At 42.9% G+C, this 27,844-nt stretch overlaps 1 protein-coding gene across 1 annotated transcript in view; it reads right to left on the minus strand.

Annotated features, from left to right (window-relative positions):
- Positions 1-27,844, minus strand: part of LOC106612808 (nectin-3-like protein) — an 80,001-nt gene that overhangs the window by 14,065 nt on the left and 38,092 nt on the right. The window contains exons 2-3 of the mRNA XM_014214320.3: positions 10,385-10,732; positions 1,652-1,836 (exon numbers count right to left, since the gene is read on the minus strand). Coding sequence (XP_014069795.1) covers positions 1,652-1,836; positions 10,385-10,732 — 533 coding nt within the window. The remainder of the gene's footprint in view (positions 1-1,651; positions 1,837-10,384; positions 10,733-27,844) is intronic.

Genomic DNA, 27,844 nt, shown 5'->3' on the forward strand with positions numbered 1-27,844 from the left:
TATTCAGCCCCCTTAAGTTAATACTTTGTAGCGCCACCTTTTGCTGCGATTACAGCTGTAAGTCGCTTAGGGTATGTCTCTATCAGTTTTGCACATCGAGAGACTGACATTTTTGCCCATTCCTCCTTGCAAAACAGCTCGAGCTCAGTGAGGTTGGATGGAGAGCGTTTGTGAACAGCAGTTTTCAGTTCTTTCCACAGATTCTCGATTGGATTCAGGTCTGGACTTTGACTTGGCCATTCTAACACCTGGATATGTTTATTTGTGAACCATTCCATTGTAGATTTTGCTTTATGTTTTGGATCATTGTCTTGTTGGAAAACAAATCTCCGTCCCAGTCTCAGGTCTTTTGCAGACTCCATCAGGATTTCTTCCAGAATGGTCCTGTATTTGGCTCCATCCATCTTCCCATCAATTTTAACCATCTTCCCTGCCCCTGCTGAAGAAAAGCAGGCCCAAACCATGATGCTGCCACAGTGGGGATGGTGGGGATGGTGTGTTCAGGGTGATGAGCTGTGTTGCTTTTACGCCAAACATAACGTTTTGCATTGTTGCCAAAAAGTTCGATTTTGGTTTCATCTGACCAGAGCACCTTCTTCCACATGTTTGGTGTGTCTCCCAGGTGGCTAGTGGAAAACTTTAAACGACACTTTTTATGGATGTCTTTAAGAAATGGCTTTCTTCTTGCCACTCTTCCATAAAGGCCAGATTTGTGCAGTATACGACTGATTGTTGTCCTATGGACAGAGTCTCCCACCTCAGCTGTAGATCTCTGCAGTTCATCCAGAGTGATCATGGGCCTCTTGGCTGCATCTTTGATCAGTCTTCTCCTTGTATGAGCTGAAAGTTTAGAGGGACGGCCGGGTCTTCGTAGATTTGCAGTGGTCTGATACTCCTTCCATTTCAATATTATCGCTTGCACAGTGCTCCTTGGGATGTTTAAGGCTTGGGAAATCTTTTTGTATCCAAATCCGGCTTTAAACTTCTCCACAACAGTATCTCGGACCTGCCTGGTGTGTTCCTTGTTCTTCATGATGCTCTCTGCGCTTTAAACGGACCTCTGAGACTATCACAGAGCAGGTGCATTTATACGGAGACTTGATTACACACAGGTGGATTCTATTTATCATCATTAGTCATTTAGGTCAACATTGGATCATTCAGAGATCCTCACTGAACTTCTGGAGAGAGTTTGCTGCACTGAAAGTAAAGGGGCTGAATAATTTTGCACGCCCAATTTTTCAGTTTTTTATTTGTTAAAAAAGTTTGAAATATCCAATAAATTTCGTTCCACTTCATGATTGTGTCCCACTTGTTGTTGATTCTTCACAAAAAATTACAGTTTTATATCTTTATGTTTGAAGCCTGAAATCTGGCAAAAGGTCAAAAAGTTCAAGGGGGCTGAATACTTTCGCAAGGCACTGTATATCCATCCCATGAGGAGGGTGATTGTGTGTGAGACCATGGCTGTGTCCTAAATGGAACCCTATTCCCTATATATTTGGCTTTTGCCTAGAGCCCAAGGGCAAAACTGACCAAAACTGGTCTTTGTCAAAAGTAGTGCACTATATAGGAAATAGGCTGACATTTGGAACACAATATGACAGTACTGTGGTGTATTGTCAAAGCAGGAGCTCTGTTCTGTTTGTACCTGGGTGGTATAGGTGCCGTTGGGCTCGTCCTGTATCTGGACCTCAGAGCGGCCAAACAGCTCAGTCTCCCAGGACACCTCGGCTGCAGGCCGGCTGCGCTCCGCTATGCAGGTGGCCGCCACCGACTCATTACCACCATCCACCAGGGCCGTTGAGCCGGCAGAGACGTAGACCTTGGGCTCCACTAAGGGAAAGAGAGAGATGAGAACAGTAGAATGTTCCCAATGTTGCAATTCCTTTCGCAGCATTGACAATATACATACAGACAACAACAAAAAATTGAGCGAGAGGGAGAGACAGAAGGAGAGAAAGAAAACAAGCGAGAGAGAGAAAAGGGCATGCAGAGAGATGACAAAACAGAATGGAGAATAGATTACAAAATGAGTATTGATATTTTGTATATAAAGATTAATAAATAATGTGCAACATAAAACAGGGACGGAGATGTGGACAGACAGGAGGAAGTGGCCACGATAGACACACGCTGCTGCCAGACTCAGATTGATTTCCTGCATTTCACAGATATCTATTAAAAATTGATGAGCCAAGCAATCTGATACTATAGCAGCACTTTGGAGGGAACTCAACTCTTTTTATTGTTATTGTGCTGGAGATGTTTGCGAGAGATGTTTGTGAAAGCAATATTATTGTGCAGCATCGACCAAGACATCTCTATTAGAGTGACTTTTGGAGCATCTCCATCAAGCTGTTTGAACTCCATTCCCTTCCTCCTAAACCAAAACAATGGATTTTGTGTTGTAAATGCTGTACTTTCAAACTGCTCCTACTACTCATGGCTTGCTAATATGGTTCATAATGACCTGGAAAGCAGTTTAACACAGACCAATGTCAGACATAATACTCAGTGCTGTTGTGTGTCTCTGTTTCATTGTGTGGTGTCCTGTCCTGAGCAGGGGAGGTGGGTTGCTGTTAATGCATGCTGCTATTCAGTGCTTTAGATCCACGTGAAAGGAAAGTGACCTCTGTGACATAGCACTCGACCTGTTCCACAAAGCACTACTTGAACTTTTCTAGTGCACCGACAGACATACTAAATATTAGCACACCTCTCAACGCTGACAGCCAGTAGGGTTTTCACTAGGAGTTAATATTTCCTACTAAGTTCCAATACCGGGAAAAATTCATATTTATCCCGAGAGTCCCGGGAAATACCGCAAAAATCGGAAGTGCCCATTTAAAGTGTTTCAAACCAAGATATGGTCACTATGACAAAGTTCTCTCCAAATAAGAGCAAATTAAACGGATGATATTTAGTTATGATAGAGCAACTATCTTTGATCGCCAATGACGTTGTGAATTGCAAAACAGGCCGTTCATAAATTCTGAGCGTTATCATGTTCCTCAATAGCCTATGCTCTAGGACAGGAGAAGACTGAATTTTTCTCATGCCTCTCTGAATTGTTAACAGACTTCATGTCTGTGACAGAGATACCCATGTAGTGAATTGTGTATAGGCCTATCAAATTTGTGACTGTCTGAAGAGTCACAATGCCTGCTCAAAGAGACATGTTCTTGGATAGTCTATACTGTAGGCGTTTCCTGTATTTTTGTTCCGTGTGCAGTCCGGCAGTGTCAATTATGTGTGCACTTTGAATTTATGGCGACTTTGTGTGAAGTAAATACGCTAGGACAAAAGGCTTCCATGCAACAATCTGTTTGGATAATGTGCAATTAAATGTTTTGCTAAATTGATGCTACGCATGTTGTGTATTTGTGGAACTGCAATAGTGCAATTCCACAGGTTCAGGAGAAGGAAGGTGAGGGAGAGAGGCTGGAAAGCACTACTCTACTTCACAAATTGGCTCTAGTGGTTAAATCTATGATTCAGGGAGCAGCCAGGCTGCCTTTCTTTTCCATCATTACTCATCTGAATCTATTGCCTGGCTACCCAGACACCTTGCTTCAGCCAAACGCTATGCCACACCCTTTGACGTTAGTTTCTTCTCTGCAATGAGTCTGGATCTGAGACCTGCCCAACCCTTCACTGAATGTGAACACATTTGGGGGAGTTTGATTGGTCCAGAAACCAATGGGTTGGGCCAGAGCCAAAACACACGTGGGTAAAGCGGTGGTTTTAAAAATTGACATTGGCTTTGATACTCAGATTGGTTAGAGGCGACTTTGTTTTGTACAAAGCCCCTCGTGCCACTCATCACCACAAATAACTTCAATGACGGCAGTCTCAGACTAAAGTATGCAGCGAACGACAGAGCAGCAGAATAATTTAGAGTGCGTTGTCAGGCTACTGAACCTCCCCCACCCTGCTCTCTCTTTGCCATGTCCATTTCTCCTTCCCCTCGCTCTGCAGAGGGCAGGGCACTAACAGCTGCTGGACTTCCTGTTACAGTGACAGCATGGCACACACACACAGATCCTCCAGACAAGGCCATCACCCTCAGACATCTGCCATACCCCTCCTCACAGTGTAACCACACCCCAGAGACTCCCTCTTCTAAAAATATACGACTGAGCGTGCACAGAAGCTCTGTTCTGTTAGGGGGGCATCCTGACACCCCATAGCCCACACCCCTATCCCCTTGCAGATAATGACTTTCCGTCAGACAGGCAGAGTAGGCAGTGGGAGCCGTGTCGGCCCCGTCCCATTGCCCGGCTCCTATAGGCTCTGGGCTGGGCGGTATACCATATTTTAAGATATACCAGTATTGATGCAAGGACTGGTTTGGATTTTTACTTTACCTTCTGTAAAAGGTATTTGAATGTTTGGTTTGTTAAATGTGATACGCCGTGTGTAACATCCATTTTCATAGTTTACTTCGCTACTTGAATCATCTCTCTCCATGCCGCTTTCCACACAAACCAAGCTTCGCCCCATCCCTCAAGGAGTGCATTTATTGTTCCTCAAATGCGAGACAGACACTTGCGTTCAGTCTACATATTCAATACAGCATATGCAACAATGTTGATGAAAACAATGCTGTTTTCACTATGCTTCTTTATATAAATCCACTAGCGTTCTATAATTACACTTTTAGATTGTGTTTCTTACATCTACAAATAGCGAGTTTGTCTTTTTTTTAGCAAGTTGAGCCTAAATCTTGTTAGCCTCTAATGCTAATCGCTAGTTAGCTAGCTAGCTAATAAATGTACTGAGTCAGAACAAATGTAATTAGCTATACATACATACAGCCTGATAATACTAGTGATGGTGTAGACCTAAATCAGCATGTTGTTTGTGTAACATTATCTAAATCAAAGAGGAATACGCAAAGTATGAATATGTTAGCTACATCAAATAGCTGTTACCAATTATTTTTGCATTAGATGGAGTTTACCACCTGCTTTGGGCTGCATGAAGTAGCTAAGAGAAAACATGCAATGTAGCCAAAGATTATAGGGTCCCCTAGGAAACGCTTATAAACACTTTGGATCCTACCCTGTCACAATAACTCCTCCCTGGCATTTTTATACATTGTCATGTCAAACAACACTGTATTCAAAGTGCCCACTATTATATTCTAACTATATAATTAGAATAATCGTTGTAATTCAATAATTACAACAGTTCACCCAAGGGTTTTGCTCTAAATCACAAGTCAAATAGCAATTGCAACATTTGGTTAAAAATAAGGCCTAGAGTGTTTGCCCATATCGTGCAGCCCTACGTCGCAGTATGGAAATGATCTCAAATGAGTGCAGGAAATGCAGAAAATGTATGAAAATGCAAAAATACAATTTGGGGTTGAATTGAACAGTATAAAACAATCAGAATGGAAAAAGACCCATTGCAATCACTTACAATGTATGTGTTGCCACTAGGGCTGTTACGGTGACCGTACTACCGCCACACCGGTGGTCACGAGTCATGATGGCAGTCAAATTCCATGTGATCATTTAGTCATTTAGTAATCATTTAGCAAGCGTCCCACCTAGCCCATAGAGGTTAAAACATTACAAAGGAGTTGTTTAATCTAACTGCTTAACCATTTAACTGTACATAGGAATTGTATTTGTTTTTTACTCATTTTTTTCTCATCTTTACAGGAAAATGCCACGGGCACTATCTGATGTGTGGAGACATTTCACTGCAGCTAATGTAGAAGGAAAAGCTGTGTACATTTACAAATACTGTGCCAAATCATATCATATCATATCAAATCATACCCATTGGCTGTGCTGCTCATGCATTAAATCTGCTCAAGGACATCATGGCACTGAAAACAATAGATGCACTCTACAAGAGCCAAGGAAATTGTTATGTCAAGGGTCATCAAGTTATAGCAGCAATCTACCTCACCAAGCAAAGTGAGAAGAATAAGAGCACCACATTGAAGCTGCCCAGCAACACCCATTGGGTTGGTGTTGTCATCATGTTTGACAGTCTCCTGGAGGGGAAGGAGTCTCTCCAAGAAATGGCCATATCACAGTCTGCCGATATGGACAGCCCCATCAAGGGGATCCTCCTGGATGATGTATTTTGGTAGAGAGTGGTAAGCAGCCTGAAAATCCTGAAACCTATAGCAGTAGTCATTGCACGGATTGAGGGAGACAATGCCATCCTGTCTGATGTTCAGACTCTGCTTGCAGATGTGAGAGAAGAAATCCATACTGCCCTGCCCACTTCACTGTTGCTCCAAGCAGAGGAAACTGCAGTTCTGAAATACATCAAAAAGCATGAAGACTTCTGCCTGAAGCCCATACACACCACAGCATACATGTTGGACCCCAAGTATGCTGGCAAGAGCATCCTGTCTGATGCAGAGATCAACAAGGCCTATGGTGTCATCACTACCGTGTCTCGCCACCTTGGCCTGGATGAGGGCAAGATTCTTAGCAGTTCTGGCGAAGTACACTTCCAAGCAAGGGCTTTGGGATGGAGATGCAATATGGCAGTTGTGCCAACATATCTCATCAGCCACCAGGTGGAAGGGACTTTGTGGACCTGAGGCTCTTTCCCCTGTTGCCTCCATCATCCTCCAAATCCCACCAACATCAGCCGCCTCAGAGCGCAACTGGTCCTTGTTTGGGAATACACACACCAAAGCACGCAACAGGCTGACCAATACAAGGGTTGAAAAATTTGTGGCCATCCGGGCAAATTTGAGTTTTTTTTAGCCTGACAACAAGCCATGAGGCCTCAGAGTCTGATGTTCAAGAGGTGGACATTGAGGAGGTCCAGGAAGAAGACATGGAAGTCTGAGAGGAAGACAATCCAAGCTTTAGTTTCTAGACTATCATTTTACAGATGTATGTTGAAAACGTTTTTGGGAGATGCGATGGGGATCATTCAATATTCCCTTTTGTTGTTCAGTGAAATCATCCCATGTGAAGAATCAACCCATTTAATTAAAGTTCAGTTGGTAACTAAATAGTTTTTTAATCATTTGCAATTATGTCTACCTATGAGCAGGTAAAATGTTTCTGTCTCCATATGATACTGTATGGTAAATATATCCAATGCAAAAAACGTCTACATTTAAATGGTATAAATAATTAATTTGCATATATTTCCGTTAATTCCCATATATTCCCGCTAATTCCCATTAATTCCCATGGAAAGTTTCCACCTCTGAATATTCCCCAAAATGTGCAACCCTACTTAGAATGTATTAAAAATCAAAATATATATCCCAACATTTGTATCACAACTAAAGTCACATAAATAATTCTAAATTAAGCATATAGGAGTACCTGTTTCTTTGTTAACCGCTCAACACAGAATAGCTGCATGTGAGCACTCCTTCAAATAATTTGGAGAAAATATCCTTTCTATTTTATTAAGCTATGTTCAATTGTATTCTTCATACTATAAAATCATTTAAAATAATGCTATGGAATTCTAAGCAAATCTTGTCTGCTAAATGAACTAGTGTAGCCCACTGCCATATGGCATAGCCATATCAGGTATATGCTATTCTGTTCTTCTGAAATTGACTACATTTTCTTCATATCATGTTTCTTTAGACTTGTCTAAAATAAATAATGTATTTATTGTGATGGTGTAGTCTATATTACATGGATTTATTATACTTTTTAAAATGTAAATGTTCCAAAGGTCTACATCGGTGGCTTGTAGGCTATGAGTGGAAGACAGGAGATCCTAAATGTGTTTATGTTAATTAACGGGTCAATTACCATGAGACCAACAGTTATTTGCTTGACAATCACAGGCTGACAAAATTTCATGACCGCCACAGCCCTAGTTTCTACCCTACGGTCACGCACTACTCAAAGCAGATGTATAACTTATATTATTGAAAAAACATAAAAATACCAAATACCAAATTCCCGGCCTACCATCATTTTTTTTCTCTTCTAAATACGTGATATAATAGTTTGGCCATATCGCCCAGCCCTATGAGCGCAACTGACAAAGCGAGCCAACCAGGACTACAGTTGAACCTTATGGCCAGTGGTCAAACCATGCATTATCGCCACAGTTTTGACAGATCAATCAATCAGTACACTTTAAAATAATCACTGCATTTATGGGGCTCATTGGATGATCAAGTAAATCCTAGGGAATGGATATTTTGACTATCTAATGCAACAACTTCTAACAATAAAACAATACAATTTGACCCTGAACAAGTCTTGCAATGGCACTGCACTTCTGCAAGGTTATGTTCTCTTTAGCTTTTATGACTCAGCTGAAAAGAGAAGATGTTATTGCTCCACATCAAATGCATCTCGGTGGACCAGAGCTCTAGGACCATGCCTCAGGACTACCTGGCCTGATGACTCCTTGCTGTCCCCAGTCCACCTGGTCGTGCTGCTGCTCCAGTTTCAAATGTTCTGCCTGCGGCTATGGAACCCTGACCTGTTCACCGGACGTGCTACCTTGCTGTTTTCGACTCTCTCTTTCTACCGCACATGCTGTCTAACTCTGAATGATCAGCTATGAAATGTACTCCTGAGGTGCTGACCTGTTGCACCCTCTATAACCACTGTGATTATTATTATTTGACGTTGCTGGTCATCTGTGAACGTTTGAACATCTTGGCCGTGTAATGTTATAATCTCCACCCGGCACAGCCAGAAGAGGACTGGCCACACCTCAGAGCCTGGTTCCTCTCTAGGTTTCTTCCTAGGTTCCTGCCTTTCTAGGGAGTTTTTCCTAGCCAGTGTGCTTCTACATCTGCATTGCTTGCTGTTTGGGGTTTTAGGCTGGGTTTCTGTATAGCACTTTGTGACATCGGCTGATGTAAAATGGGCTTTATAAATACATTTGATTGATTGATGTCATGAACAGTGAGCTATGCAGAGAGATCTGGGCCGGAGTAGAAGAACGCTTATGGTTTGATGATATAATAATAACTCATAAAGTGAAAGTGGAGCTGGGCCAGACTGAGGAGTTTGCCGCAATGTCAGGCCTAGTAGGATCAGTTGGCATCTTCATTAATGCAGCTTTTTAAGTGTTGTCTTGTTAACGCTTAGAAATCTTAGCAGAAAATCAGTTTCTTAGAAAACTGCGGAAGGTTTCTCACTTCCTCGCCAGCAATAAAAATCCCAAACAAAAGGTAATTCTAATTTTCAGAGTTTCGGTGGTGGTGTATTATTCCTTTTCCATTATTTACAGGTGGGGGCTTGGGGCTGAAGTAGCAAAGCTCCTCCTACCATTAAAATGTAACCCTGTGCCTTTTGTGTGGTTAGGAGGAAGGGGGTGGGAGAGAAAGAGGGGGGGGGGGGGGGGGGGGGGGGGTGTATTACCTGATAGTAGACTGCACTCCTCTTATTAGATTCATATCTGTCCCAGACTACTTATTCTTACAACCGTCAGAGTCCTAAAAAACGTTGTAAGAAAGGGAAGCATTTTTCTTTTACTGCTATGAGCTTTTAGTTTTTATAACAGTGATTATTCTCAGAAGCGGAGCGTACCCACTCACAGTGTTAAGAAATAAAACACCCCCAATAAACAACAACACAGTAAAGGATGGCCGTGGGAGCCCGGGCTCAGTCCCAAATTACACTATTGCCCATGGGCCCTGGTCAAAAGGATTGCACTAGAGAATAGGGTGCCATTTGGGACTCAGACAGAGTAAAGGTAGATGTGGGCTAATGGAAGGCTGTGGAGGCCCAGACACTGAGTCGAGTCAGGCAGCGTCCAGTCACAGCAGTACTTAATGTAGCCCTCATTAGTCATCTGAGTCTCAAAATGGCACCCTACTCCCTATATTGTGCACTACTTTCACCAGTCAAAAGCAGTGAACTAAATAGGGAATAGGGTGCTATTTGGGACTCATTAATACACATGAAGATACACATGAAGCCTGGCTGCTGCTTTCATCACTGTGCACAGTCCAATCAACCATTATATAGAGATGGAAACATGCTGACCGCATAACAATCTTTGAGTTCACTTTCCACTTTTCAGTTAATGTTTCCAGACGAGTTGGAACCTTTACGTGTGGATTTGTTTATATTAAGTCTGTAAATCTATGAGGCATTTGGCTCCTACAGTAATAGCTGTATGAATATTTATCAAGGACAAGTCTGAATTGACCTCCGATTATTCATGGCCCAGTGAGAAGATTTTCTGAGAAAGGACATTCAGGTAAAATGGAGCTGGTGCTGTATTCTTCATGGTGGATGCAGAGTGTCTGTGTCCCAAATCCCAAATGGCACCCTATTCCCCATTTAGAGCACTCATTTTGACCAGGGCCCATTGGGGCTGCATCCAAAATGTCCCCCTATTTCCTCTATAGTGCACTACTTTTGACCAGGGCCGACGCAGTCTAAAGAGTTCCACGTACCTAGTATATTGACGGTGATGGATGCCTGCGTGTTTCCCAATGGGAAAGTCGCCACTTTACACGTGTAAGACCCAATGTCCTGAAAACCCACGCCTTCCAGGATGATGGTGGCATCGTGCACAGAGGGGTTCATGAAGGACAGGCGCCTGGCGTAGTCTGGGGAGATGGAGATGCCAAACTGGGGGTTGAAGACGGCCAGGGTGATGGTGCCTGAGGGCAGGCGACGCTCCCAGGAGCTCTGGGTGAGGCTGAGGTTGGTGCCCACCTCCACCCTGCAGCCCAGAGTAATGTTCTTACCCAGCACAGCACTCACCCTCTCTGGGACCAGCACCTCATTACTGCTCACACCTATAGACAGGGGGAAGGGGAGGGACACACTCAGCTAGATATAAACACAAACAGTTACAGGAGAGATCCATGTTGAGAACAGTCATAAAAAGAAAGACTAATCAGTCAAAAAGGAGAACAGCATAGTCTTACTTATTTTCAACTTTTATTATCATTTTTTTTATTCCTCTTTCATGCTTTTATTCAGAAACAACCACCCCTTCCAAACCATAGAAACCAAACCGCCTTGATGAGATCATCCTACATTATGAAAAATACTATATCACGTCAATTCCCTCTCATGTTACTCTTCCTATGGGAATGGGCTGACCTGACTTCTTTCTGGAACAACTAATCGTGCTGTATGTTTGTGATATTAAGATGGTATTTCAACAGTGTATCAAGGGCTGGGATTTAAGCTTTTTGAGGGGGTTCATCAGGGAAAGGTGTCTGGGTCTGGAACCCCTCAGTGTGTGTTCACTCCTAACGAACAACACACATTCAGCCTCCCTGTTCACTGTCCCTGCTGCTAATTGTTAGAGCACCTTGCCATATAAAGTCAAAGCATTAACAAGAAAAACAATTTTTTATGGAAGGAGATTGAACATAACAAGCAATTTGACATTTTTACCCCTGTTTTTGAAAGTCCCTTTAATCTGTGTCTATGCACACCACATGTTTATTAGGAAGTTATTTTCAGCTTGCTGTAACATGTAAACGTGAGATTTCCATGGGGGCTGGCTGGTTTGGATGCTGTGATTGAGTAAAGGTGCAGAAAGCCAATGGAGAGAGGATGAGCACATGATTATGGCACAATGCTGTCAACAGTGGGAATCAGCCGCTTCAATTGACGGAAATGAGGCAATGACGCCCAACATGATTCAACAGTATTGTGTCCCTCTTTTGTTTTCCTTTGCTTGGAAAGTAGAAGTTTCATGATACAAGCCTACTAGGCTTATTTGATTTATAGTAGATAAGACACTAGTCTGTCTAGGGGGTGTACTTGTACATCAAGTTACAGAAACAGGAGATACCGGTAGGCGCCTGCTGCCCTACAGCAGGCCTACTTCTTACTAGATAGGACTAACGTCTCATGTTGAATGTTTGCAATAACAAGCTAGTCTAACCATTTAAGAAATTGAGCAACACATGCCTACTGTAACATTTAGAAACACCACAAGCAGCAAACTCTGAATGAATCACTGGCCTACAACTTAATGAGGGAATATGAATTTGAAATAAATGTTAAATTACAGGTTAGTCCTATATCTAGAATCATGGGCAAAATCTATTCCAACAAGGAAAAGACCCGAGTCAAATTTCTCTAAACATAATAACACCAATGAGTTATATTTAAACATTAAGTTTATATGAACTTTTACAACCCAGTCGTCTAGATTGAATTGTTTGGAGCACCCCTCGTTGTAAATCTTGCATTAGCCTTGATGTTTTTACATGAACTGAAAGCCATTCAAAACATTCAGTGTAAGGTCTAAGTTTTGTTAACGCAATTTAAAAAGTTATATTTGGGAGATCTAAATTTCCACCTACAAATGTGTGTGGAGTAACCTAATAAAAGTGGCTGGTACGTTGGGATCCTTGGCATGAATATGAGTGGTAAACCACAGCTATGCTATCCTGGCTAAGAGGGAATATAGGCTATCCCTCTCCCTCTCCCGCAATATCAGGGATCATGTACATGCAGACGCACACACACACGCCATCTTTCCACTATAAAAACTGAGGGTGAATGTGTGAGCAATCTGAGCATGTGTGTATGATTATTTGTTATTCTTATCTCTTACTTTTTGGGAGGTATGTTCTTAAAACTGCATTGTTGGTTAAGGGCTTGTAAGTAAGCATTTCACTGTAAGGTCTACTGTTGTATTTGGCGCATGTGACAAATACAATTTTATTTGATTCAGGCATTTTGTTTAGAGGATATTTTCTTACCTTTACTTTATTTAACTAGGCAAGTCAGTTAAGAACAAATTCTTATTTACAATGACAGCCTACCCCGGCCAAACCCGGATGACGCTGGGCCAATGGTACTCCTAATCACAGCCGGATGTGATGCAGCCTGGATTCGAATTAGGGACTGCAGTGATGCCTCTTGCACTCAGATGCAGTGCCTTTGCCCGCTGCGCCACCCGGGAGCAAATGTGAATATGTGAATCATATAGCAAGCCTAGCTGGTGGTGGGGGTGGTGGGGGGTTGTAAGAGCTTTCCATGGCCAAATAGTTGTGTGTGTGTGTGTTGCACCACATTGAGTTGTGGTGTGCTGTGTTTGTTTAGCGTCAGTTTGCCATGCTGTCACAGTATCCTCTGTGTGTATTGGTGTGGTTGAGTGCCAGGGTCAGTGTATGCTATGCAGCCAGTCTCCACGCCACTCAGAACACTGAGCCGGGACAACAGCTGCTCCTGCACTCTGACTATCCCTGGGACCAACACACCCGGACCACCATGTGCTTCTACTGGCCTACTTACCATAACAATGTCACACATACAAAAGGAGCGTGAGCACACAAACAAACACACACTAGCAGGAGCATTACATAACCATGAAAACACAAGCTACTGTAACATGGGAATACATCAGTCAAAACAGACAGGAGGACATGAAGGTAATAATTTATTTTATTTTTTATTTCACCTTTATTTAACCAGGTAGGCAAGTTGAGAACAAGTTCTCATTTACAATTGCGACCTGGCCAAGATAAAGCAAAGCAGTTCGACAACATACAAAAACACAGAGTTACACATGGAGTAAAACAACATACAATCAATGATACAGTAGACCAAAAAATAAAATAAAAATAAATAAATAAGACTATATACACAATGTGAGCAAATGATGTGAGATAAGGGAGGTAAAGGCAAAAAAGGCCATGGTGGCAAAGTAAATAAAGTATAGCATGTAAAACACTGGAATGGTAGATTTATAATTTGAAGAAAGTTCAAAGTTAAAATATAAATAATATGGTGCAAAGGAGCAAAATAATAAATAAAATAAATAAATACAGTAGGGGAAGAGGTAGTAGTTTGGGCTAAATTATAGATGGGCTATGTACAGGTGCAGTGATCTGGGAGCTGCTCTGATAGCTGGTGCTTAAAGCTAGTGAGGGAGATAAGTGTTTCCAGTTTCAGAGATTTTTGTAGTTCGTTCCAGTCATTGGCAGCAGAGAACTGGAAGGAGAGACGACCAAAGGAGGAGTTGGCTTTAGGGGTGACCAGAGAGATATACCTGCTGGAGCGCGTGCTACAGGTGGGTGCTGCTATGGTGACCAGTGAGCGGAGATAGTGAGCGGAGATAAGGGGGGACTTTACCTAGCAGGGTCTTGTAGATGACCTGGAGCCAATGTCTTTGGTGACGATTATGAAGCGAAGGCCAGCCAACGAGAGCGTACAGGTCGCAGTGGTGGGTAGTATATGGGGCTTTGGTGACAAAACGGATGGCACTGTGATAGACTGCATCCAGTTTATTGAGTAGGGTATTGGAGGCTATTTTGTAAATGACATCGCCGAAGTCGAGGATTGGTAGGATGGTCAGTTTTACGAGGGTAAGTTTGGCAGCATGAGTGAAGGATGCTTTGTTGCGAAATAGGAAGCCAATTCTAGATTTAACTTTGGATTGGAGATGATTGATGTGAGTCTGGAAGGAGAGTTTACAGTCTAACCAGACACCTAGGTATTTGTAGCTTGTCCACAAATTCTAAGTCAGAACCGTCCAGAGAAGTGATGCTGGACAGGCGGGCAGGTGCAGGCAGCGATCGGTTGAAGAGCATGCATTTAGTTTTACTTGTATTTAGGAGCAGTTGGAGACCACGGAAGGAGAGTTGTATGGCATTGAAGCTCATCTGGAGGGTTGTTAACACAGTGTCCAAAGAATAGCCAGAAGTATACAGAATGGTGTCGTCTGCGTAGAGGTGGATCAGAGATTCACCAGCAGCAAGAGTGACATCATTGATGTATACAGAGAAAAGAGTTGGCCCAAGAATTGAACCCTGTAGTACCCCCATAGAGACTGCCAGAGGTCCGGACAGCAGGCCCTTCGATTTGACACACTGAACTCTATCAGAGAAGTAGTTGGTGAACCAGGCGACGCAATCGTTTGAGAAACCAAGGCTACTGAGTCTGCCGATGAGGATGTGGTGATTAACAGAGTCAAAAGCTTTGGCCAGGTCAATGAATACGGCAGCACAGTCTTGTTTCTTATCGATGGCGGTTACGATGTCGTTTAGGACCTTGAGCGTGGCTGAGGTGCACCCATGACCAGCTCTGAAACCAGATTGCATAGCGGAGAGGGTGCGGTGGGATTCGAAATGGTCGGTAATCTGTTTGTTGACTTGGCTTTCGAAGACCTTAGAAAGGCAGGGTAGGATGGATATAGGTCTGTAGCAATTTGGGTCAAGAGTGTAACCTCCTTTGAAGAGGGGGATGACAGCAGCTGCTTTCCAATCTATGGGAATCTCAGACGACACGAAAGAGAGGTTGAACAGGCTAGTAATAGGGGTTGCAATAATTTCGGCAGATAATTTTAGAAAGAAAGGGTCCAGATTGTCAAGCCCAGCTGATTTGTAGGGGTCCAGATTTTGCAGCTCTTTCAGAACATCAGCTGAATGGATTTGGGAGAAGGAGAAATGGGGGAGGCTTGGGCGAGTAGCTGTGGGGGGTGCAGTGCTGTTGAATGCAGTAGGGGTAGTTAGGTGGAAAGCATGGCCAGCCGTAGAAAAATGCTTATTGAAATTCTCAATTATAGTGGGCTTATCGGTGGTGACAGAGTTTCCTATCCTCAGTGCAGTGGGAAGTTGGGAGGAGGTGTTCTTATTCTCCATGGACTTTACAGTATCCCAGAACTTTTTAGAGTTTGAGTTGCAGGAAGCACATTTCTGTTTGAAAAAGCTAGCCTTGGCATTTCTAACTGCCTGTGTGTATTGGTTTCTAACTTCTCTGAAAAGTTGCATATCGCGGGGGCAGTTCGATGCTAATGCAGAACGCCACAGGGAATTTTTGTGTTGGTTAAGGGCAGTCAGGTCTGGGGAGAACCAAGGGCTATATCTGTTCCTGGTTCTAAATTTCTTGAAAGGGGCATGCTTATTTAAGATGGTGAGGAAGGCATTTTTTTTTAAATAACCAGGCATCCTCTACTGACGGGATGAGGTCAATATCCTTCCAGGATACCAGGGCCAGGTCGATTAGAAAGGCTTGCTCGTTGAAACGTTTCAGGGAGCGTTTGACAGTGATGAGTGGAGGTCGTTTGACCGCTGAACCATTACAGGTGCAGGCAATGAGGCAGTGATCGCTGAGATCTTGGTTGAAAATAGCAGAGGTGTATTTAGAGGGCACGTTGGTTAGGATGATATCTATGAGGGTGCCAGTGTTTGCGGCTTTGGGGTTGTACCTGGTGGGTTCATTAATAATTTGTGTGAGATTGAGGGCATCAAGCTTGGATTGTAGGATGGCTGGGTTGTTAAGCATGTCCCAGTTTAGGTCACCTAGTAGCACGAGCTCTGAAGATAGATGGGGGGCAATCAGTTCACATATGGTGTCCAGAGCACAGCTAGGGGCCGAGGGGGGTCTATAGCAGGCGCCGAGAGACTTGTTTTTGGAGAGGTGGATTTTTAAAAGTAGAAGTTCAAATTGTTTGGGTACAGACCTGGATAGCAGGACAGAGCTCTGCAGGCTATCTCTGCAGTAGATTGCAACACCGCCCCCTTTGGTCGTTCTATCTTGTCTGAAAACGTTGTAATTAGGGATGAAGATTTCAGAGTTTTTGGTGGACTTCCTAAGCCAAGATTCAGACACAGCTAGGACATCCGGGTTGGCAGAGTGTGCTAAAGCAGTGAATAAAACAAACTTAGGAAGGAGGCTTCTAATGTTAACATGCATGAAACCAAGGCTATTACGGTTATAGAAGTCATCAAAAGAGAGCGCCTGGGGAGTAGGAGTGAAGCCAGGCACTGCAGGGCCTGGATTCACCTCTACATCCCCAGAGGAGCAGAGAAGAATGAGTATGAGGGTACGGCTAAAAGCTATAAGAACTGGTCGTCTGTGACGTCCAGAATAGAGAGAAAAAGGAGGAGGTTTCTGGGGGCGGTAAAATAGCTTCAAGGTATAATGTACAGACAAAGGTATGGTGGGATGTGAATACAGAGGAGGTAAACCTAGGCATTTAGTGATGATGAGAGAGATATTGTCTCTAGAAACATCATTGAAACCAGAAGATGTCATAGCATGTGTGGGTGGAGGAACTGAGAGGTTGGATAAGATATAATGAGCAGGGCTAGAGGCTCTACAGTGAAATAAGCCAATAAACACTAACCAGAACAGCAATGGACATTGCATATTGACATTGAGGAGAGGCATGCTTAGCCAAGTGATCAAAGGGTCCAGTGAGATTCAGACAGCTAGCCGGGCCATAGGTAGCAAGCTGGTGGAAGATGGAGGGAGGTCTGTTTTTAGCCACCTCGTGCGTTTCCGTCTGTGGGTTAGTGGGGTTCCGTGTGGAAGGGGGGACCAGTCCAAGTTGGCAAAATAGTTAGTTATAGTGGCCCAAGAAAAGTGTCCGATAGACCTATTCAGATCGCAGCCGATAAGACAGCTAACGATTAACGATTAGTGGGCCGCAGATGGGCAATCAGGTTACGTCGCGACGGAGGGGCTAGTTGGATAACTCCCTCGGGCAGATAATGTCGGTGGTAAAGTCGTGAAGTCCCGATGGGGCTCCGCATCGGCAGTAAAACGGGTCAGGATAGGTGATTGTAGCCCAGGAGACACTTCAGCTGGCTAGCTCAGGAAAAGCCCACGAGTGGCTGACGGAACTCCTCAGCTGGCTAGCTCCGGAATAATGTGTGTTAATTCCGGGACCGACGTTGCCAATAATCACTCTGGTAGCAGCTAGCTAGCTGCAAGATCCAGGTGCAAATGTCCAGAGCCTGCGGCAGAAATCGGGGAAAGGAGAGAGAATAGGTCCGGTGTGCTCTGGTCCGAGTCGCGCTGTACAAAAACTGGCGATAGCTTTTCAAGCTAATGGACAGCTGAGGACAGCTAACCGTGGCTAGCTGAACTCCAACGTCAGCCAGTGAAAAAGGCTAACCTCTGGCTAGCTTCTGTTGTGGATTTCGGATTTGAGGTAAATAATACTTAATTTTTTTAATTGGTGAGGCGGGTTGCAGGAGAGTGCTTTGAGGTTGAGTTTTAGAAGAAAAAATTTAAAAAGATAATGCAAAGAAAAATATGTAAATATATATATATATACACGGGACACGACAAGAGGAGGGTAAAGGACGTCTGAACTGCTACACCATCTTGGAATAAGAAGAAACTCATACAAACATACAGCTTTTTCTGTGCAGCAGTAGCAGGAGAGTGAGTACCCTGACATGCTTGGCATGTGTGACAGGCATGACACACGACACACGTCTCAGACTGACTGGGACTGGGCCACTATGCTCCGCTAGGCTAGCAGCATGCCCCACATACTGTACCTGCCACACAGTGCCACCATTCCTACATACATAGCTAGGCTACTACAACAAGCAACCAGCAAGACAGTCAGTGTGTCTGTCTGCATCTAGGACTGCCAATTCAATTCCCTATATAGTGCACTACTTTTGACCAGAGCCCTATGGGCCTTGGTGAAAAGTAGTGCACTATTATAGAAAAAAAGGTTACATTTGGGACGCCCCCGCAGTCCAAGCAAGCATCAAGGGAGTGTGTCTTTCGGTTTCAGCCTCTGGGTCCAGGCCTGTCAAAGCACACAGGGAAACTAGACTCCATCTATGTTTGTTTTACAGAACAGCATTTAGGAGGGAGGGGAGAGTTTAGTGCTGCACCCACCCCCCTCCTCCCACCCCCGCCACCACAGGAGAGGAGACAGATGGCTTCTGCCTGGGACACCAATACTACAGCCAGGAGAGTTTGGCCGGCTAGGCCGTCTCCCAAATGGCACCCTACCCTGTTTATAGTGCACTAATTTAGTTTTTGACAAGAGCCCTATGGGCCCTGGTAAAAAGTATTATAGAACAGCTCTAGGCCCGCAATCAAAACAAATAATCCAACAATGAAATAGAATCTGAAAAAAAAACTGGAGGTAAGTAAATGGGAACTGGGCGTTAAACAAAACAAGGTATGCTGTTCCACCAGGGAGGGAGAGAACCTTTAAAACACAGACACCCTGTGGACCAGACAGGAGTGGAGGCACTGTAGGCTGCAAGATGGACTGTGTCCAAAATGGCACCCTATGCCCTATGTAGTGCGCTACTTTTGACAAGGGCCCTAGGGGCACTATATAGGGAATAGGGTGCCATTGGGGAACGCATCCATTGTCTCTGTCCAATCCACTGCCTCTCTATAAACACATAATCTGTTTACTATTCTATTCTAGGAGAAGTAGGCTACTTTCATTTCAGATCTCACTAAAACAAAGCCATTGTCTTTATTACTAGTCCTAGTTTTTATGCCTTACTTACAGCTGATATTTTACTGCATTCTGCACTTCACTCATTTTGATTATCCTCTGTTCCTTAATGTAGGAAGAGAATAATCACTAGTGATGCACCAATATGATATTTTTGGCCGATATCGATATCTGATATTTTCCTTGCCAAAAAGAATGATACCAATATTTAACATTTTAGCGGCCTTTTAAGCATTCTAGTACAGTTAAATAGTTAACACACACACACACGCAGCGGTCTAAGGCACTGCAGTGGAACAGCGGTCTAAGGCACTGCAGTGGAACAAACTTAATTGACATGTCAATTAAGTTTGTTGACTAATCAGGACCTGAAGATGACTGCACGTCACATAATAATTTAACGCATTCATTCATTTTTACGTAGTTATTACACATTGATTACACTATCGCTCGTATTTCATATGTCACAACGACTCATCGATACGTATGCTATGATGCTGGTAAAGTTGTTTCGCGCACCTACAGTGCTGGTCTTTAAAAAAGCTAGCTAGCTAGCTCATGGATGCAAACAATGTTCTTCCCGAAAACATAGCAAAACGATAATCTGTTTCAGTAGCTAGGTGTCATCATCTAAAATAACCCTAATTTATAAGACAGTTCTTATTTGATTAATGGTGGGTCATTGATTTGCATCACTGCCAAAGACATACTTTTATTTTCAAGGCAAACCGCAAATTCCACTATTTTGCCAAATCCTTCTTGTGGCTAGCGTCACAACACATAACCCGGTCTGGTCAAGCATCACTAGCCAGATGAAGCTAGCTGGCTGCTTATAACGTTAGCTTTGGGCAACAGGGTTAAGTAGCTGGCTCGCTATTTATTTTCATAAACTGAAGTTCATTTTCAATAGGCGAACAACAAGTGACAACCTAGCTAATACTTACTCACGAGGATTCCTAAATCATTGCTAAGAATAATGAAAATGACTGCAGTTTCTACTGGTCATTGTTTTCAGGCTGGTTGTATTAGTGCTAGCTAGGTACCAAGCTAAAGCTAGCTACCCCAGAAGTTGTGGTCGAACAAATTATGCTTTATTACCAACGTGGTATTGAAAACACATCGTTTGTGGCCGGTGTTTACTAGTTTGCAGACTTTTTAGTACAGCTTTGACAGTGCTTCTGTATCTTTTTTAACACGCAAAGACCCAAACGGCGTTCCATGGTATGTATGTTGTGAAGCTAATAGCAGTGGCGCTAATACTGTGTAACTCCGGTAGGGTAACATCTGAAAAATAGCGCACTTGGTAGTGTGTACCGGTGCTCAACCAGTCGACGAAAGCCAACATCACCCACGACAGAGAATGGTTGATTGTCAAGGGCAATGAATTCCATTATCTTGGCTTTAATGGATTTCGCCTTTGTCTCGCTGAAATGTTCTTACTCTTTCAAATGACTGCTCGACTTGTTGACTGCTCGATCCACACAGCAGATATTGTGGGCTAAGTTAGGAATGCTGTGTTACACGTGTAGCGCAAAATTTTACGTGGCGTCATTACATCATGTAACTACTAGCTTTGACATCGGTTTTGCACATCGACGTTAAACTAGACATCAGCCGATACCTATGTTGGCATTTTTTAGCTAATATAGGCCGATTCCGATATGTTCACTGATATATCGTGCATCCCTAATAATCACCTAGTATGTTGTGTCTATTGGTTTCAATGGAATGTTTTGGAGTTTACAGCCCTGAATAAGCACGACCAAGGAAAAAGACTAGGGGAAACACTGAAGCCTTCATGCATGGTAGTAGTCCTGGCATCAAATGAACAAGATGACTAAGGGAAAGAGGCCAAACAATCAATTGATGAATGTTATGACTACTAACATATGAGGACTCTCTCAGAGAATAGCCTAAGCCTACTAAAGACAGGCTATTACAAAGAGAAGAAACAGAACTAAAATTGATATTAGGTCCCTATATGGATGGAAAACCTGAGAACCCATCAGGCAGGGTAGGAATGAACTCATGAAAAGAATATGCTATGCTGGCCCTTTGAAGTACACTTTCTGTTTGTTTCTCTCCCTCCTGACACCACTAATTGTGACAAGCTGCTCTGAACGCTGTAATGGTAAATCAAAACCAGTTTGCTTGGCAACCAGCTTAAAACATTCCACACTGGCCACTTGACGAGCCAAAATCCCCCGCCCACACAGAGCTGACCCGGCCTCGGCCCTGATCTTCCCCAAAGAACCTACATGTTCCCTGGGTTGTTGTCCTCTCCTCTCCACAGTCTGGTCTGGAGGAAGCAAGAGAGACTCGGCACAGAGACAGAGACAGAGACCCAAAGCTGCAGTACAAACATGAGCAATGGGATAAACACACCATGTAGATGTGGGTAAACTCCATGAATCGATTAGCATGTCAAGTAACACTCACGCAGGACAGAACTAGATCTAAAGACCTCACAGTTGAGGTATGCAGACAAATTAAATCTGTGCAGGCGGGAGTGAGTTTAAAACAAAAACTATACGGAACTAATGTGTAATGTGAGGAGAAAGAAAGAAGCAAGAGTGAGAGAGCAAGAGTGAAAGAGGAAGAGTGAGAGCGAGATGAAGGACAGAATTGGTGATTAGACAATACAACGGAAAGGCTATACAAAGGAAATAATGGAAGAGTTGGGTTAAGATTTGAGAAGAGGAGGCAACAGAGACGTGGCTTTGGCCAGGCAGTCAGGCAGTGAGTCAGAGTAGAGGAGAGGAGAACAAGGTCATGGCTGTGCATGGAGTCACAGGCAGGGAAGACAATAATAGTGAGAGCTTGGCCCAACACATCAGTGAGTCAGCATTAGAGGTGGGGTCAAATACAGTCATGCCAAATAAAACCGCTCAGACACAGATAGACACCCGCACGCGAACACACACTGGCTAGGCTAAATGGCAACATCAGAATTACAACTTGTGTTGTTAAATCATACAATACGGTTTGTATTTAGAACCCTTGTGATGATGAGTATAGCAGTACAGGAAGAAAATGTTGATGTTTACCAGTTTGACGTTAGAACATGCCTGCATACATTTTATGATGCGTTAACAGGTTAGACAGCTTCTAGCTGGTAGTACAAGCTCTACAAGAGTGTGGAGGGGTGAACATAAGTTGAGCCCTTAAAAGGAGAATCAGTGGCAGAGCACTACCTTCCAAGTCTAACCTGGTTGCCATCATGCAATCCGGACAAATGTAGGCCAGTTTTGCCTGTTCCAAAATCATGAAGACAAAGTGTAAACACCATAGAAATAGAATCACTCGAACATTCCACTCATTCCAATTCTTTGGAGAACACAACTAAAATGGGGAACAGTAAGATAAAGATAATTCATGTAATGTGTATTAAAGTAAAATAAGCCTCTTCCTTCATATACAGTAGGCCTACCCCCATAGATATCCTATTAAATTACTAGAGGAGTTTGTAATAAACCCTCAAAGTTCCAGAATGGGGGAAAAATGGCAGCCATATTGATCATGGAGAAATTGGCATTTACAACTTGTCTAAGTCCTATCATCAACTTATTTCAGCCAGTGTATGGCTGTGGGTTGACTGCATTGTTTGAATGGAATGTTGGGATATTGGCAGTTCGAAAAAAATTGTGGAATCATTCCTCTAAAACTGGCTAACAAACATACAGTATAGGGCAGATACATATTTTACACAATATCTTATCACAGCACTGGCAAGTCATGGTTGACAAACTCCCTGACCAAAATGGCTAACCTTTATCCCATCATAAGGAGGTTCATGTCCATTCAAGTTTTTTAATTCCGAATTCTGTCTACCCCCACATTGTTTGCTTTGGGAGACATGTCCTCACATTACTGATGAATGACCCACTAGAGACTGACACATGGAGAAGGTCATCGATTTAAGAACAACAATTATCAGCCATTGAGCTGAGCTGCTCTACGGTCCTGATTGAATTCGTCCTCCAAAAATCTGTATGCCACACACACACACACACTTCACACTCCCTGAGAGTTGAGTGGAGAGAATCAGAGGGACAGCAGGGTAGGGGAGTACTCAAGTTGGGTGCTCCCTTCACTCACATTAACCTGTGAGGGTATGATGAAACGCAAGACAGTTTACAGAAGGCCCACTAGTAAAAACAAGAAAAAAGTAGTTTTTTCCAATAGGTTAGCTCAAATGACAGAGACCAATTCATTAATGAATTCAGACAAAGAATGTGAGAACTGAGAATGCTCTACTGGCAAATAAATAACTTCTACAACCAGACACCATCTGTCTGGCAGTGAGTTATTAACCAAGGCACAGAGCTCTCACGATTAATCACTAGCTCTGAGAAGCTTACATCCATTTCCTGTATACTCACTCAATTCTTAGAGTACATAATTGGCAGACCATTGTGTAACAGTTACCACTGTGCCAGCTTTTTCAAATACCATCCAATTCCCCCTTTATCTAGTTTCCGTCATTCTATAATTTTCCTATCATTTTTCATGTCCCCCAAACATACGCCCTACACTAGGCCTAGTGCTGAAACACCAGGTGGTCACAAACAGTCACGATTATTTATTGATGTGAAGGTAAATAATTTGTTTCCACAAACTTGGGAAAGGAAGGAAATGGAACAATACAGAACAACATCTGTTTAAACAAACAATTAACCTACTGTTGGAAAGGTAGAAGGATGCACATTCTAAGATGGTGACATTAGTGCACTGTTGTCAAGGGCATGAATGTGAAGCAAACTGTTCCCATTGATCATCTACACTTAGAATCTGCCTAAATGGCTGACATGCTCTTGGGAAAACCTTTAACTGATGTTTCCTGTTTCCACCTCCCTAAAATCTCCCCATGGAATGAGAGGCAGAAACGTGGGAGATAATCACTTATCTCTAAGGGTGGTTTACTGTCATTTGAGGTTTTTCAATAAATGTGATTATTTGTAGCTCCTTTTTCAGTTAACTTGTGCAATACGTTAGAGGAGATAAAGCAGATTGCATTCTGAATTTCACATTATGAAGCTTACCGTAGTTCTCCAGAACAGTTGAGCCAGTCACGTGTTTGTTGGTAAATAGCACAACGGGAAACGGCGGGAGCTGGTGAGTCTATAGCATTCTATATCTATCGGAGTGCCTCATGAGGTGATGAAGTTACACGTGTATGCAATTCACTACTAAATGTTTGCCATGAGATATTTAAGTGATTGCCATGAGATACAACGGGTTAACAACATATTCAAATAATTATATTTTCATTAAAAACTTTATTTTGATTCATTTATTCATAGTAATTCATCCTTCCACGAGATATAGTCCTGACACAAATCTATGGTTGCTACACAAGCCGGGTGGTCGCTCGTTCTATCGGTTCGGATGCCAGAGACACGACCCAGTCGTTAAGTATTTTTGTTCTGTATCTATGGACGCGACCCAGTCATTCGTTCTAAATGTTCTATTGCCATACTGGCTGGCAACGTTCTTATCCCTCGCTTGATAGCTAGCCAACTACGGCTAACTTACAGTCATGTCAAACAGTGCAGCCCGAATAACAGCAAAGTAGCTGCATTTGTTTAAGCTGTTTTCTAGTGACATTTATTTGGATACATTGATAAGAATGAGCTAATGATGCGCAATTTCACCTGGCATAGAAAATATGCGCTCTCGTCAGGACACTGCTGTTCAGAAGCTTTTGTTTCGTTTTATCTGTTTTCTATTGAATTTTGTTTGTATATGTCCATAAAAATTATGCTGATTAATGATGTTGACTGGCTGAGAAAAGCGGCCTGCCTGTCTTGTCTGTCTCGTCCCGACCCCTACTCGACCCCTACTCATTACTATGAGACAGCTGAAGATCGAATTTCAATATTGAAACAATGTTGCAAATGTCAGAGAGACAGACTGCAAGTTTTAGACAAATCTCAGCTATTGAAAACCAATTGCTAGTCTAAAAGAAATGGGAGATGATGTCTAGATGCTTTTTACAGTGGAGATCAAGATTATAAAATTGTCTGGCTGGGCTGATGAGACAGTGGATTGCACAGTAAAATGGAACAGAGTAAATAGGCATTTCAATGTTATAGCTTTAACTGGTGGTAACTGGTGGAATAGACACCAGCTGGAATGTGGTTTTAACCAATCAGTGTCCAGGATTAGACCCACCCATTGTATAACTTATAATGGCTTTCTGCCAGAAGTCAAAGAGCTCTGGATTGGTTGTCTGTACACCTGTCAAGCCCTGTAACACTACCACACCACACTTGGCCACTCCTGTCTCAAAATTATATCTGCTGAATAATGGACCATAAAAGATTAAAAAACAAACATCTGTAGCTAGCTAGGCCTTGTCAGTTTTTTTTCCCTCTGACTGAATTTTAGTGGACTCTAGTTTGAAAAACGAAAAGTACCAGACAAATGGCTCTCAATGGTGGGCTGGTATCCAGATTTTCATACTGTCATACCGTCCTTCTCTTATCCCGGGATTTACGGTATTACCAGATTTATGGTATTAGCACACAAGGGGCCAATAAAAATACAAGAAAAGCCCATAGGACCAGAATGTGAACAAAATTATAGCGTAATCACATAGACACTGTTAAATAAATGCTAACGAACGAACACTAACAAACTATTTGCAAAGACAGGCAAATCCAGCTCATAAAGTTATACAAGCATATCTAGTAGCTACCAAATGTCCTTTTTGGCGAGTGTGAACATTTACAAGCAAAGGTGAATGAGAGAAATTGTGCAAATGAACAAAGTTGTGTTGCGTTCTTTTCTGAAGGAAGAGCAGCCTGTGTACATGGAGCAGAGGGGAGAAGAATGGAATAGAAAAAAAACACTAGTAGGAAGCACAGGGAAAAAAATGGGACCTGAACAGACAACCAACCCTGGCTTTATTACAGACAGAAATACTCCTCAGTTTCATCAGCTGTCCGGGTGGCTGATTTCAGACGATACCGCAGATGAAGAAGCCGGATGTGGAGGTCCTGGGCTGGCGTGGTTACACTTGGTCTGCGGTTGTGAGGCCAGTTGGACGTACTGTCAAATTCTCTAAAACGACATTGGAGGCGGCTTATGGTAGAGAAATTATCATTCAATTCTCTGGCAACAGCTCTGGTGGACATTCCAGCAGTCAGAATCAGAATTGCATGCTCCCTCAAAATGCTCCCTCAACATCTGTGGCATTGTGTTGTGTGACAAAACTGCACATTTTAGAGTGGCCTTTTATTGTCCCTAGCACAAGGTGCACCTGTGAAATGATCATGCTGTTTAATCAGCTTCTTGATATGCCACACCTGTCAGGTGGATGGATTATCTTGGCAAAGAAGAAATGCTCACGAACAGGGATGTAAACAAATGTGTGCACAAAATTGGAGAGAGATAAGCTTTTTCTGCATTCAGAACATTTCTGGGATCTTTTATCTTTCACTTCTGGGATCTCATGAAACATGGGACCAACACTTTACATGTTGCGTTTATATTTTTGTTCAGTATAGCTATTTGCATGTATTGTCATTTCCAATGTCCTAAAATAACTTTCCACCGGCACTCATATATAACAACAAATGGCCGACACACGGTTGATACGGGTGCACAGTTGATGAAACCAATGCTGCATACTCCGGTTGTGAAACACTCTCTCAAGCAATCAAAATTGGCTAGGATTCTCCTCTATTCAATACTGACCATGTAATGCTGACAAAGTTTATATTCTTAGAAAAGCCTAATTGACAAGTAACTCCTATGCTGTCAAGATCTCCCCTGAACACTGAATATTTTAACCTTACAAATAGATAAACATCTTAGTTAGCTGCCTTGCCATTTGATCCCTGGTTCATTGAATGAGGGAATTATTTCATAAAGACATGAAAAGTATTTGGTTGTAATTGTAATGTTGCAGGGTGGCCAACCATCCTCCATGATATTCCAGGAGAGCTACTGGGTGTGCAGGCTTTTGCTCCAGCCCTGCTCGAACACACCACAATGTAAAAAAATCAGCTGCTCAACAGGACCTTGATAAGCTGACTCTGGTGTGTTTAAGCATGGTTTGATCAAAAGCCTGCACACCCAGTAGCTCTCGGGATGGAGGGTTGATGGACCACATGTGTTTTATACAGTAGCCTATCAGTTCAGTATTTGAATGAGTGGGGTTAAGTGCATTCCTTGCTCAAGGCCTCAACGGCAGGAGACACTGTATAATACATGGGATTAGACACCAGCAGCCTTCCATTGTCAATACCAGTGATAATAAGGAATGTTATTTTGTGAAGTGGTTCCTTGAGTCATACAACACAATTTTCAGTCACCTTTTTGGCCCATGGTGTTACAGACCGTTACTTTTTTGGGGGGACAAGTGACTTGAGTATTCAGACAAGTAAAACATCTGTTCTACATGTCCAAAGGACAAGTGGCTAAAAAAGTTACTGTCAAGCCCTGCAATACTACTGCACCACACTTGGCCACTCCTGTCTCAAACAGATATCTGCCGAATAATGGACCATAAAAGATTAACCACACTAATGGACTCGTGTGGTGCGGAAAAACTCCTTCTGATTGGCTGGTCTTGGATCCCAAGTTGGTGGGCTAGGCCCTCCCAGGCCCACCCATGGCTGCCCAGTCGTGAAAGCTATAGATTAGGGCCTAATGAATTTATTTAAATTGACTGATTTCCTTATATGAACTGTAACTCAGTAAAACT

The sequence above is a fragment of the Salmo salar genome, chromosome 09 (assembly GCF_965601325.2).
Source record: "Salmo salar chromosome 09, fSalSal1, whole genome shotgun sequence".
NCBI classification, from domain to species: domain Eukaryota; kingdom Metazoa; phylum Chordata; class Actinopteri; order Salmoniformes; family Salmonidae; genus Salmo; species Salmo salar.